The 15,650-nt window shown below is 35.1% G+C and overlaps 1 protein-coding gene across 1 annotated transcript; it reads right to left on the bottom strand.

Moving 5' to 3' along the window:
* Positions 1 to 13,375: 13,375 nt before the first annotated feature.
* OR10T2 (olfactory receptor family 10 subfamily T member 2) lies at positions 13,376 to 14,317 on the bottom strand. The gene has a single exon (XM_068966226.1). It carries the CDS (start codon positions 14,315 to 14,317, stop codon positions 13,376 to 13,378), a length of 942 nt encoding a protein of 313 aa, XP_068822327.1.
* Between the last annotated feature and the right edge of the window lie 1,333 nt (positions 14,318 to 15,650).

Here is a 15,650-nt window from a genome sequence, read left to right as displayed (position 1 = left end):
GAGGGATTTCCCTGGTAGCTCAGATGGTAAAGAATCTGCCTGCAATGAGGGAGACCTGGGTTTGATCCCAGGGTTGGAAAAATCTCCTGGAGAAGGGCATGGCAATCCACTTCAGTATTCTTGCCTGGAGAATCCCCATGGACCAAGGAGCCTGGTGGGCTACAGCCCATGGGATCGGAAAGAGTTGGACACTACTGAGTAACTAAGCACAGCAGTAAACCAAGCGTTTTGATTGAGAATTAGAAGATTCAGCAGGAATGAAAACACCATTCCTGTCTGGATTCACAATTATATTTAAATTCCCAATAAACAACAAATAAATTTTTGGTATGTCCCACATGATATTTTGGGAACTCTTAAAGTCATTATTTATGTTTATTCAAATTTAAAATTTACTGGGGCACCTTGTAATTTATCTGGCAACTGCAGACTAATTCCACAAGAATTAGGATATAAATGCAGTCATTTTTGCTAGAAGAAAGAAGAATTCTGGCTCCTAGCTAGTTCATTTTCTGGGCTTCACAAACTGAATTCTAGGTTCATTTGAAACAGGATTATTATAATACTGTAAGAGCTGCTTACTTATGACTTATTCTGTTTCAGTTTTATGCTATACAAGCTATGACATCACTGCTGTTGTATTTTTTTAGTAGATATATTTATTGTATTTTACTGATTACTTCAGTAATTTAATAATTGCAAGTTTTATAAAAATATCATATTAATAAAATTACAATTATCTAAATATTAGAATAAAACATGAAAATAATTATTTGCCTCTTTTCCACAGTCTCCTCAATGTTCAGTGTGTACAACTCTAAAGGTCTCAGGAAAATTAACATAAGGATATCATAATTTTTAGTGCTTCTTTAAGAACTACCAGGCTTTACTTGGAGTTTCTAGAACAAGTCATGAATCTTTGTGCTCTCAAAATTTAAACAATCTCCTTTTATCTGTAAATAAATCTATGTTTCCATGAAATTAAAGACAAAAAATATCTTTGTGTACAGCGAGTGGCAGGAAAAGTTGGTGGTCTTATGTTCAAATTGCCTAGAACTTTATAGCTATCATATAAAGCTATGACATAAAAAACTAGAGTTTTGTGTAGTTTGTATAAGATGCAGATCAAAGTAAAACTTTTTAGCTTTGAAAAATGAGAGAGAAGACCCTTGGGATGCTAAATCATATTTTTGTTCTTTATATCAATGGAAAAAAGAGATCAAAATAGCTTTGCTGATCTAGTCTACTGAGATTATAGGTGGATCACATAATTATTTGAATAGTAGATAAAAATCTTAAGACTCAGACGTGTAGAGTAGTGGTTAGTAGCTACCGCCCACATTAGAGGAAAGGAGGGGGAAGCCAGGGCTATACTGGAAGCAAGGTTGCCTTTGTGTAAGAGAATGGAGTAATCTAGAGAAGAAAAGATTACATATAACCTACATTCTTGTTTCCAATATCAGATTTTTCAATATCAAATATAAAACTCTAATCCTGGCAAATGATTTTGAGGAGTTTATTTCTGAAACTCTCTTGAGTCTCTGAACTAGTCCCTGTATACTGATCTTTCTTTGGCACAAGTTTTCGTTGAGAAATCAATGCCTATCAAAAATTTCAGCTTTGTTAATCACTAATCATTGTTTCTGTACCTGTATTTCTTTGTCTGTTTGCAGCTGCTTTCAAGTTCAGAGTTTCCGTTTCTGTAGAACTTCCCATCGTGTCTGACCACTGCATCTCTATTTGCCCCAAATATACTTGAGAAGGAAACACAGCTGACTTTTTTTTGTTACCTACAGTCACGTCCTTGTTTTGCTGTTCACTGAATGCAAAGATGGCTCTCATGTTGTTTCTTTGTTTTAAATCTTCTCAGTTTATTTCCATAGTTACTGCTTTGTTCTCTAGAGAATTTCTTCAGGTTCAGAATTTATGGTAGAAACACACTGAACATTGCTTTCATGTCTTTTTCTGAATGAATTGATTGATAAACAGTCAGTTTAAGCCTCTTCTTGCCAAAGCTGTTCTTACACTATTCTGATAGCTAGAGAATGTTTTTCAAGTGTCCAAATATAGAAAGTGGTGTAATATACCAGTCCATTGCTCTGTCATTTCTCAAAACATACTCCTCTTCATTGACACCAAAGCTAGGGTGAAGGATGGATAAGCACAGGCCATTTTTTTCTCCAACCAAAGGACAAAAAGCAAAGAACTACAAGGGAGGCCCATGGGAGGGGGTTACCATTGCTGTCAATTAATCCTCATAATATCCCCAGTTTCAGAAAAGAAAATTAAGATATAAGAAGATTTAACTATTTACTTAAAGAAATGCTGCTGAGATAAGAATGTGGATTTGTGCTATTTTTACTCCATATCTAGTGCTTTCTTCACAAGGTCTTCATCTCTCTCATCTCTAATCTACTCTGTCTGGATGTTAATACTGCTGACATTGAACACTAACTTGAACCTATGGCCTCAGTGATGAATAAGCATATGGTTTTTTAAATCAATATTTTGAAAATATTTTGCTTTACAATATTTCTGAGGTTTTCTTAAAACTTTTATTTTTAAACTTTACTTTATATAAGTGTGGATTTGTCTCTAGTGTTTTAAATTTATAATATATAGAATATAATTGATATTACTTTATAAAACATTTATTTTCCATTGCTCCTTTGATCCAACAATTATTTAATAGTATTATAAAATTGTCAGATGCAGGAGGCATTTTGCTATCATCAATTTTTATTGTTGTTCAGTTGCTCAGTTGTGTCTGACTCTTTGTCATCCATTAATAGTTTATAATGTAGTATTAGGAAGTAAGTTTGTACTATGACATTGTTTGGCATTATTTTTCTTTTGACTTAATAGCCAATTTTTATAAGTATGTTGTGTGCCTTGAAAAGAACATATTCTTTTATTATAATACAAAGTTCAATATATAACTATAAGATATACTTTACTACATTTTCTGTTTATATTTCCTAAATCGGTAGTTATGTATTGTTGATCTGTTTTCATCATAATGGTTTATTAAAGGTACCCATTATTAGTGTATCTTTTTCTCCTTGTAAATCTCTTATTTCTTCCTTATGAAATTTGCACCTGTGTTTGGGGGCACATAAATTCATATCTATCATGATTTCATTGTGAATTGCAACTTTTAGCTTTGGAAATATCTTTTGTCATTGTTTTGTTGTTGTTAACTTAATGTTCTTGACCCTAATTTTAAGTTGCCAAACATCAAGAACATAATCCTTGCTTTTTCTGATTGGCTTATGCTGGGTATAATTTCCCTTCTCTTCACTTTTTTGGCTTTTTGCATCATTTTGTTACAGATGTGTCATATAATGCATAGAATTAAATTCTGCTTTGAGAGTATATATATATATATATATATATATATATATATATATATAATCTTAGTCTCCTTTTCTTAGGCACTCACTATTTGTTTGATCAGTTTTAAGTGATAATTATTGAATATCATGTTATTTATGAAGCAATAAGTAAACTTTACCTTCTACACCGTTTCTCTCTTCATTTTCTTAATTTTTAATGTGTTACTTTTTATTTTTCAGGTACATACCATTTGCACACTGCTCGGATCTATGGTTAGGTATATGTATTCTATGTCCACCACTAGTCTTTTGGCCAAAAGACCTACCAGACATATCATGGTGAATGGATCTCTTCAACTAATGGCTTCATCAAAAAAAGTTACTGGTTTTCAGATTCCTGCAGTGTGTGTTAGTTTATCATGTTTATAACTATTCCCAAATCTCTAGTATAAGAATTTAGTATGGCTGTATAAGAAATTCCTCCTTGAAATCTTCCTTCTTTCAATTTCTTCGCAATCTCCATTTTTTTATCATCATTTTGTATTGCTGCCAAGAAATATGATTTCCCCATGATTTTCTTTTTATTGTTAATGATCAGTATTTTTGTCATGACTATGAATAGAGTGAAAGTATGACAGATTATTTCAATGTATAAATGCAGATATTTTATTTCAGGGAAAATTTCTTAGCAGTTTTAAATAATTGAATTTGTTTTATAGAGACTCCACTACTATAAATAAAGGATCTGCATTATCATTCTTCTATGTATATCACTTTCTGTATAATTCTTTTAAAGTATTTCTCCATTTTGTTTTATTACACTTAATTAATGTTGGCTAGTGTTGCTAGAATTTTCATCTGTTTGAGGCTGTTTTTGTTATTTTCTTTTGTCATATTTTGTTTTAGAGATGTGATTTGCTGAAATTTAGGAAATATATTCATGATTTGATTTTTTTTTCAAGTCTTTAAGTTTACTCTGTTATGTTCCAATGTGTTTTATATCACTTTTTTTCATTTTTTACTAATCCTTGATCAAAAATAGATTTCCCTCTGATGAATGTTAGCATAATGAATAAAAAAAAAAGACTCTAAATGATTTTTGTTTCTATACTTTAGAACTTGGAAGGATGTTGATATAGATTAAGAAAAACAATTGTAATTTAAGATAATATTAATTAATGGGACTCTGTATGACTGAAAATATTCTTGTTTAAGAGAAACATTGAATAGGCAATCTAATTTTACACCAAAAAAAACCCCCAAAAAACAAAACTGGAAAAAGAACCAAAAAACCCTGAAATTAACAGAAAGAAATAAATCATAGTGATCAGAGCAGAAATAAATGAAAAGTAAATGAAAGAAATAATAGTAAAGATTAATAAAACAAAAAGCTGGTTCTTTGAGAAGATAAACAAAATTGATGAACCTTTAGCCAGACTCATCAAGAAAAAGAGAAGAATCAAATCAACAAAATTAGAAATCAAAAAAGGAGAGGTTGCAACAGACAATGCAGAAATACAAAGGATTATAAGAGACTATTATGAGCAACTATATGGCAATAAAATGGATAATCTAGAATAAATGGACAGATTTTCAGAAAAGTTCAATCTTCCAATACTGAACCAGGAAGAATTAGAATTTATGAACAACCCAATTACAAGCACTGAAATTGAAATTGTGATTAAAAAAAAAAAAATCTCCCCAAAACCAAAAGCCTAGGACCAGATGGAGAAGGCAATGGCAGCCCACTCTAGTACTCTTACCAGGAAAATCCCATGGGTGGAGGAGCCTGTTAGGCTGCAGTCCCTGGGATTGCTAAGAGTTGGACAGGACTGAACGACTTCACTTTGGCTTTTCACTTTCATGCGTTGGAGAAGGAAATGGCAGCCCACTCCAGCGTTCTTGCCTGGAGAATCCCAGGGATGGCGGAGCCTGTTGGGCTGCCGTCTATGGGGTCGTACAGAGTTGGACACGACTGAAGTGACTTAGCAGTAGCAGTAGGACCAGATGGCTTCACCTGTGAAAACCATAAAGATACTATCAGAAAACTGCTAGAGCTAATCAGTGAATTTAGCAAAGTTGCAAGATACAAATCAATACACAGAAATCACTTGCATTTCTATATACTAACAACAATGAAAAGTCAGAAAGAGAAATTAAGGAATCAATTCCATTCACAATTGCAACAAAAAGAATAAAATATCTAGGAATAAACCTACCCAAGGAGACAAAATAACTGTATACAGAAAATTATAAGACACTGATGAAAGAAATCAAAGATGACATAAACAGACAGAGAGATATTCCGTGTTCCTGGGTAGGAAGAATCAATATTGTTAAAATTATATACTACCAAATGCAATCTACAGATTCAATGTAATCCCTATCAAATTACCAATGGCATTTTTCGCAGAACTAGAACAAAAATTTCACAATACATATGGAAACACAAAAGACCCTGAATAGTCAAAGAAGTCTTGAGAAAGAAGAATGGAGCTGGTGGAATCAACCTTCCTGACTTCAGATTACTACAAAGTTACAATTATCAAGACAATATGGCACTTACATAAAAACAGAAATATAGACCAATCAAGCAAGATAGAAAACCCAGAAATAAACTCACACATCTATGAGTACCTTATTTTTGACAAAGGAAGCAAGAATATACAATGGGGCAAAGATAGTCTCTTCAATAATTGAAGCTGGGAGAACTGGACAGCTACCTATAAAATAATAAAATTAGAACACTTTCTAACACCATACACAAAAATCAAAATGGATTAAAGACCTAAATGTAAGACCAGAAACTATGAAACTCTTAGAGGAAAACATAGGCAGAACACTCAATGACATTAAATTAAAGCAAGATCCTCTATGACCCACCTCCTAGAGTAATGGAAATAAAAGCAAAAGTAAACAACTGGGACCTGATTAAACTTAAAAGCTTTTTCCCTGCAAAGAAATTATGAAAAAGATGAAAAGACAATCCTCAGAATGGGAGAAAATAATGGCAAATCAAACAATTGACAAAGGGTTAATTTCTAAAATATATAAACAGCCCAAACAACTCAATATCAGAAAAACAAACAACCCAATCAAAAAGTGGGAAAAAGACCTAAACAGACATTTCTCCAGAGAAGACATGCAGATGGCTAACAAATACATGAAAAGATGCTCAACATCGCTCATTATTAGAGAAATGCAAATCAAAACTATAATGAGATATCACCTCACACTGGTCAAAGTGGCCACCCTGAAAATGTCTACAAACAATAAATGCTGGAGTGGTTGTGGAGAAAAGGGAAACCTTTTACACTGTTGTTGGGAAAGTAAATTGATACAGCTACTATGGAAGACAGTATGGAGATTCCTTAAAAAACTTGGAATAAAACCACCATATGACCCAGCAATCCCATTCCGAGGTATATACCCTGAGGAAACCAAAATTGAAAAAGACACATGTACCCCAATGTTCATTGCAACACTATCTGCACTAGGCAGAACATGGAAACAATCTAGATGTTCGTCAACAGATGAATGGATAAAGAAGTGGTGGTACATATACACAATGGAATATTACTCAGCCACAGAAAGGAATGCATTTGGGTCTAATAAGGTGAATTAACCTAGAGCCTATTATGCAGAGTGAAGTAAGTAAGAGAAAGAAAGATAAATATCATATACTAATGCATATATATATGGAATCTAGAAAGATGGTACTGATTAATTTATTTGCAGGGCAGCAATAGAGAAACAGATATAGAGAACAGACTTATGGAGACAGGGAGATGGGAGGAGAGGATGAGATGTATGGAGAGAGTAACATGGAAACTTACATTATCATATGTAAAGTAGACAGCCAATGGAAATTTGCTCTATGTCTCAGGGAACTAAAATAGGGGCTCTGTATCAACCTAGAGGAGTAGGATGGGGAGGGAGATGGGAGGTAGGTTCAAGAGGGAGGAGACATATACACCTATGGCTTACTCATGTTGATGTCTGACAGACAGCAGAAAAATTCTGTAAAGCAATTATCCATCAATTAAAAAATAAACAAATTATAAAAAATTCTTGTTTTCCCCAGTTATCAAGTATTTATGTTTATTTATTCTTGCTAGACTAGAAAATCAAAGGTAGCCTATATTTTTTTTCTTTCTTTCTTACAACAGAAAATGCTATTGCAATCCCATCTCCAATTTGTCTTGCTTTCCATGTCTCATAATTCACATGCAATATTTTGTCTAAGGGCAGTTTATGTATAAGAATTCAACTACTCTTTCAACAGACCATGTTTTAAATTAAGCATAGGAACTGTACATGTATCTATAAATACGGATGAAGGTGAGTAAATGAAGAGAAAACAAAAGGTAGAAGGGATGATTCTGGTCACTTAAGAAAATAGTTTGCTTGTATATTTGTTGTTCAGTTTTCATTTGTGTGTGACTCTTGACTTATTGTGACCTGATGGACTTCAGCACTCCAGGCTTCCCTGTCCATCGCCATCTCCTGGAGATTGCTCAAACTCGTGTCCATTGAGTTGGCAATGATGCCATCCAACAATCTCATCCTCTGTCATCCCCTTCTCCTCCTGCCTTCGATTTTTCCCAGCATCAAGGTCTTTTCTAATGAGTCAACTCAAGTCTTCACATCAGGTGGCCAAATTATTGGAGCTTACTGGAAAAACCATAGCTTTGACTATATGGACCTTTGTCAGTAAAGTGATGTCTCTGTATTTTTAATATGCTGTTTAGGTTTGTCATAGCTTGGAAGAAATTCCAAGGAGAAGCCTCTTTTAATTTTTTGGCTACAGTCACCATCCACAGTAACTTTGGAGCCCAAGAAAATAAAACCTGTCATGGTTACCACTTTTTCCCCATCTATTTGCCCTGAAAGGGACTTCCCTATAGCTTAGACGGTAAAGAATCTGCCTGCAATGAATAACTGGGTTTGATCCCGGAGTCAGGAAGATCCCCTGGAGAAGGAATGGCAATCCAATCCACTATTCTTGCCTGGAGAATCCCATGGAGAGAGGAGCCTGGTGAGCTACAGTCCATGGGGTCACAAAGGATCGGACACAACTAAGTGGCTAACAGACACACATTTGCCATGAAGTGATGAGACCAAATGTGAATGTTGAGTTTTAAGCGAGCTTATTCCCTCTCCTCTTTCACCTTCAACAAGAGGCTCTTTAGTTCCCTTTCACTTTTTGCCATAAGGATGGTGTCATCTGCATATCTGTGAAGTTGTGAGGTTGCTCAGTCGTGTCTGACTCTTTGTGACCCCATGGACTGTAGCCCACCAGGCTCCTCCATCCATGGAATTTTCTAGGCAAGAGTACTGGAGTGGGTTGTCATTTCCTTCTCCAGGGGATCGATCTGAGGTTGTTGATATTTCTCTTGGCAACCTTGATTCCAGCTTGTGCTTCATCCAGCCCTGCATTTTGCATGATGTACTCTGCATATAAGTTAAATAAACAGGGTGACAATATACAGCCTTGATGTACTCCTTTCCCAATTTTGAACCAGTCCATTGTTGGAGGTCCAATTCTAACTGTTGTTTCTTCTCCTGAGCGGTTTCTCAGGAGGCAGGTAGGGTGGTCAGGTATTTCCATCTCTAAGAATTTTTCAGTTTGTTGTGATCCACACAGTCAAAGGCTTTAGCATAGTCAATGAAACATGAGCAGAAGGAGATGTCTTTTTGGAATTTCCTTGCTTTTTCTGTGATCCTGTAGATGTTGACCATTTGATCTCTGGTACCTTTACTTTTTCTAAAGGCAGCTTGTATGTCTGGAAGTTCTCAGTTCACGTACTTCTGAACCCTAGCTTGAAGGACTTGAGCATAATCTTTTGAGCCAGTGAAATAACTACAATTGCATGGTAATTTGAACATTCTTTGGCATTTCCTTTCTTTGGGATTGGAATGAAAACTGACCTTTCCCAGTCCTGTGGCCACTGCTGAGGTTTCTAAATTTGCTGGCATATTGAGTGCAGCACTTTAACAGTATCTTCCTTTATGTCTTTAAATAGCTCAGCTGGAATTCCATCACCTCCACTAGCTTTGTTCATAGTAATGCTTCCTAGGGCCCACTTGACTTCACACTCCAGGATGTCTAACTCTAGTCTAGGTGAATGACCACACCATCATGGTTATCCAATTATTAGCATATTTGCAGTCAAATCCCCTTTTATTCCCATCCCATCCCACTAATCCACTTTCTGTTGATATAGAATTCTCCTTCCTCGCATTTTGTACAGATATGGTAGTCCTTTGTACTTGCCTACTTATATTTAGCATAATGTTTTTGGAGGCAATTTCTGTTGTAGTAGGTACCATATTTCATTTCTTTTTATTGCTGAATAGTATACAGTTTTATGGCCATACCTGATTTTGTTTATCCGTAAATTTATTTATAAATTGATAGACCATTTTCTTATCTTAGCCATTATGAGTAATGCTATTATGAACCTTCACATAAAAGTGTTTGTGTAGATAGTATTCACTTATCTTTGGTGTATTCCTAGAAATACCATTTGGTAAGTTTATTCTTCAGTACTTTGGGCACCTCATGGGAAGAGTTGACTCATTGGAAAAGACTCTGATGCTTGGAGGGATTGGGGGCTGGAGGAAAAGGGGACGACAGAGGATGAGATGGCTGAATGGCATTACTGACTCGATGGACGTGAGTTTGAGTGAACTCTGGGAGATGGTGATGAACAGGGAGGCCTGGCTTGCTGCGATTCATGGGGTTGCAAAGAGTCGGACATGAGTGAGTGACTGAATTGAACTGAAGTTTATTCTTACCTGTAGATGAAGCTGTCAAACTGTTTACAAAAATATGCATAATTTTACACTCCCACACCAATATGTGAAGGTTTCAGTCTCTCTATATCCCTACCAGCACCTTTTAGTGTCTGTCTGGTAGCTCAGGGGTAAAGAATACACCTGCCAGTGCAGGAGACTCAGGTTTGATCCCTGTGTTGGAAGATCCCTTGGAGAAGGAAATGGCAACACATTTCAGTGTCCTTGCTGGGAAATTCCAGGGATAGAGGAGGCTGGTAGGCTACAGTCCATGGGGTCACAAAGAGTTGGACACAACTGAGTTACTAATGATCTTAAATGCATTTTCATGTATCTATTATGTGCTAATATAGTTTGATGAAATATCTACCAAAAGTTGAGCTTTCCAGGTGGCGCTAGTGGTAAAGAATCCGCCTGCCAATGTAGGAGACATAAGGGACTGTGTTCAATCCCTGGGTTGGGAAGATCCCCTGGAGTAGGGCATGGCAAACCACTCCTGTGTTCTTGCCTGGAGAATCCCACAGAGAGGAGCCTGGAGGGCTGCAGTCCATAGAGCTGCAACGAGTCAGACACGACGGAAGAACTCAGGTGTGCTACTGAAAGTCTTCACCCATTTTTTAAATGCCATGTTTCTCTTATTACTTAATTGTAAACATTATTTGTTTATTTTGGATACAAAGCCCATCTGATATGTTTTGCAAATATATTTTTCTCTATGTGTGATGTTCTTTTATGTTTTCATAATGGCGCCTTTTGAAGTGTGTATTTTCTGACTCTAGGTTCTACCCATTGTCTATATGTCTAACTATAGATAAGTGCGATACTTTCTAGATCACTGAATATTTAGATTAAGCTTTGAAGTCAGAAAGCATACATTATACATTTTACTTTATTCCCCACAATTATTTTGGCTATCTTGATTCCTTTCTATATACATTTTATGATTAGTTTGTCAATTTTTATAGAAAAATCTTCTGGGAGTTGATAAGAATTATCCTGAATCTATAGATCTATTTGCTCAGAGTTAGTATTGAGAGTTGGTATTGAGTGTTCCAACCCATAACATAGATACCTCTTCATTTATTAAAATTTTATTTAATTTTTCAACATTTGGTAGTTGTTATGTACATGTCTCCCACCTCAACTGTTGAATTTAATCCTAAATATTTTAAAATTTTAATTCAAAATTCTTAAATATATAAATATTTTAAAATATTTTCATTTAGGGTTAAGGTATTTAATTAATAGACTACATGATTGGAGTTTTTCAGAGCACATCTAGTATAAGACAGCCCATAGGTGTTTTTTTCTTTTTTTTTAACTTTATTTTACTTTACAATACTGTATTAGTTTTGCCAAACATCAACATGAATCTGCCACAGATGTTCATGTGTTCCCAATCCTGAATCCCCTTCCCACTTCCCTCCCCATACCATCTCCCTGGGTCATCCCAGTGCACCAGCTCCAAGCATCCTGTATCCTGCATTGAACCTAGACTGGCAATTCGTTTCTTATATGATATTGTACTTGTTTCAGTGTCATTCTCCCAAATCATCCCACCCTCTCAATGAACAGGAACTTAGAGACACTTGCAAAATAATCTAAAATCTAAATAATGATTCTAGATTTTTATGATTTTGTTTTATTCTGTGATTTTTCCCTCATATTTAATCTTTCCAAAACATTCAACCTTGTATTAGAAAGAGATAATCCTTTTTGCATCATTTTTCCCCAAACTACATGGTACAAAATTATATTTCTCAAGTTGAGTAAGTACTATAATGAATACAACCGTCATAGATGGTCTTGAGAACTAACATATGTGATTTAACTTGTGAGAGCTGAAATATGCAGCAGCTACACTAGAAACTAATAGCCATGAGTGTTTATTGTGCCATGGGAATCAGCCAGCATGCCTTATAGAGGGAATAGAGGATGCTGGTCAACTTGCATTATAAGAACATTTTCCTTAGTATATAATTTTCACAGTCACATAATTAACAATAGCATAGTTTTTCCTTTGTGTGATGCACTATAATTTTAACAAATTAGGATATTTTTATTCTAGTATGGGCTAGATAAATGGTCTAATTCAGGGCAATTGATTCGCCCAACAAGAAACACTGTTCTTATTATATAATCCACATATTCACTCAAAAAAAATCTCAGTTGTCCAGATAAAAAAATTTAGGGCACATCAGTTTCAATAGTTTGAAATGTTTTATTTCAAATCATATGGCTTGAAATCAATAGAGTTGAAATTTAAAATCAATTGTTTAGTATTTGCTGCTCAAATGTTACAATAAAGTATTAGATACATGTAAGTTTTGCATTATGACCATCAAAGAGCCAGCTAATTGAAATATTAGGGCCACTTCTGCCTCTCCATAGTATGTATTATGTTCCTCTGTATTAGCAAATGTAAAGATGTTATTATTGCTGAAGTTCATTATTAAAAAAACTAATCCACTGGGGGAAAAAATCATTATAAAAACAAAGGAAAACTACAAGCGAAAAGTGAAATATATTTAATTTCTAGCTAACAAAATAAAAATTCTAGTATTAAATTTTGAAGAAAATCTACAACGTTGATAACATCAACCAATTTTTTTTTCACTGAAAAATCCATTTTTTTTTGGATTGAAATCTTGTTCCTCATTTAAAATCTAGTTCAAGTTTCCTTTTCTTTCTTCTCAAGTTGTTTAGTCCATTTGTTTTTCCAGGAGAAATAAATATTTGTCCTTTTGGTATACATGATTCTTTATTCAAATTCTTTTAATAGATCTGATTCATCATTTTATTTTCATTTTATATCTTTCTACCTACTAACTTTTACACCTCCATAAATTATCAATTTATTCATCTTGATTTTTCTACTTTTCATAGAACCTGATACATTGTGCTATATGGTGAATGCTGGCATCCTAGATAGAATGCTTCTAATAACTTCACATACCATTCTCTTTATCTAACTAGACAATCAATCTTTAGCCAACTTTCATTTTGAGTATTGTGTTTTCCCTTGAAAAAAATTTTATGTTTTTCCCTTTTTGCCACATGCATCTTTAAGAAAAGGAACAGGCATCAGATAATTAGCATGTAGATTGATTTAAAAAGACAACAGTGGTCTTAGTCATTGGAAATAATATCCGTATCATGATTGAACTGATGAAAAGACAAAGAAAGTTTCATGCCTTTGACTTCTATGACTTCTTTAGTTAATTTTGCAGTGTTTCATTAGGTCACTTGGTTGCCGCAGGTATTCCCAGAACTCTTTTCAGTGCAGTCTTTACCTCCTTGTTCCTGAGACTGTAGACAAGAGGATTAAGTAGGGGAGTAACCACTGTGTAGGTCACTGCCACCAACTGGTCTTTGTCTGAAGCAGACTTGGATTTGGGCCGAAGGTATATGATGGAGGCACAGCCATAGTGGACAAAGACCACGGTGAGGTGTGAGGCACAGGTGGCAAATGCTTTCCTCTTGCCCTCAGCAGAGGGGATCTTCAGGATGGTGTTAACGATGAAGCCATAGGATATGAGAATTAGCAGAAAAGGCACCATGATTACCAGGATGCTGAGGCTGAACAGAGCTAGTTCTTTTACATGAGTGTCTGTGCAGGCTAACTTAATAACTGGTGCCATGTCACAGAAATAGTGGTTGACCCTGTTTGGGCCACAAAAATGCATGCCACATATGAGATTGGTGGCCACCAAAGCAATAAAGAAACCTGTGACTGTTGACAGAGATACCAACCCCAAACCTAGCCTTTTGTTCATGATAAGTGTGTACCTCAGGGGGTGACAAATTGCCACATAGCGATCATATCCCATCACAGCAATGAGAAAGCAGTTGGTACATGCAAAGCCAAGGAAGAAGAACAGCTGGGTGGCGCAGGCTGTGAAAGAGATAGTCTTGATGGTTGAAAGCAAGTGGATCAGCAGCTGAGGGATGATGACGAAAGTGTAGCAAGACTCAGAAAAGGAAAGGATGAATAGGAAACCGTACATGGGAGTGTGTAAAGTCCTGCTGAAGCAGATAACAGTCATGATGCTTGCATTGGCCATTAGGATGGTCAAGTACAGAAGGAGGAAGGTGACAAAAAGCAGCACTTGGAGCTCCTCCAGGTTAGAAAACCCCACCAGGATGAACTGTGTAACCACAGCGGTTCTATTGAAACCTTGCATCTGAATAACTTCCTTTTGTGAATGAGTTTGGAGAGAGAAAATGATAAGTATCTTTGTACAAAGAATATTCCCCCAATACCTTCCCTTTAAGGATTATATTTTCAGACCTAGAGTACTGAAAGATCTCTCTCTCTCTCAACCTGTCTAAGCATAGATATTCCTTTTGATAATTTAAAAATATTATCCTCCAAAATAGGAGAATGATTAGCTATATTATAGAAATATACAAAGATTGAAAGAGGTACCATGTGATATTACCAAAGAGTACATAAGAACATTAGACAATTCTCCTAATATAATAGGAGGAAAAGCAAGACACAAAGTCATATTTATAATAAGATTAGAGCTGATTGTGTTTGCTTTCTGATATATTTTCTAAATATTTAACAATAAGCTTTTAAAATTTGATGATCCTATATATACTTCACTTTTATGTAGGTTAGAATATTTCCATCTCTTTTTAGCTACTATCCAAACACAAGAAAAACTTGCTACTTCCAAAAATAATGCTATTATTTTAAAACAATTGCTTTAGAAGCATTCACATTTCTGAATTCAGCATGCCATTTATAACATCTGTTTGCCCAGAAGATTATTAGTACGCCTGTCCTCCGATAACTGGCAGTCACAGTAGATGGCCTGCTGGGGTGGGGGCAGGTAGGGAAAGCACAAGTCAGTGACCAAAATACAACCAGTGAACAGCTATGATAATAAAAGCAAGCTTAAGGATTAATATTTTTTTAAAGTTCAGCAACAATTCTCGTCTGAGAACAGACAATCCAAGTCATCATTTGATATGTCAGAAGGCATGTTAGAGGAGTTGGGATAGGAGTGGTGATTGAAGAAAAAGGGGGATTTCTCCTTCTGTGATTAGTAAACTCATTTCTAATATTCTCTTATGAATGAGGCTATTTATGGCACTTTTGTTTTCAGAGACTGATCAGCCACTTCGTGGTGGCAGATTTGCCTCTGGAAACACACCATCTCTTCAACTCTTTCTCTGTATCACATCCTTGAAAATTTTCTACCAGTTCATAGTTCAGTTAAAACATGAAAGGAAGCAGTTGTAATTGCCTGTTGAAAGCAAATAAATAAATAAATAAATAAATAATAACAATAATAATAATTCAGAAACTTACTAAACATTTCCTTTATTTAATTTTATATAGTGTAATTTAATAATAAGTGGTTTCATTTAGGGAGAGGTTGTTATCACGTGTAAACAATTTTATTGCAAAATATGATCAATATTTTGTAATAAAATAACAAAAATCCATTTGAATTTCACCTTTATTTCTAACTTGTTAAGCACTATGGTACTCTGGGCTTTTGA

This window comes from Capricornis sumatraensis, chromosome 2 (assembly GCF_032405125.1).
Source record: "Capricornis sumatraensis isolate serow.1 chromosome 2, serow.2, whole genome shotgun sequence".
Taxonomy (NCBI): domain Eukaryota; kingdom Metazoa; phylum Chordata; class Mammalia; order Artiodactyla; family Bovidae; genus Capricornis; species Capricornis sumatraensis.
The sequence above is the reverse complement of the archived record's forward strand: the minus strand, read 5'-3'. Positions and strand labels throughout refer to the sequence as shown.

Coding starts and splice junctions, on each gene's coding strand:
- OR10T2 (XM_068966226.1), bottom strand. CDS start 14,317: ATGCAAGGTTTCAATAGAACCGCTGTGGTTACACAGTTCATCCTGGTG.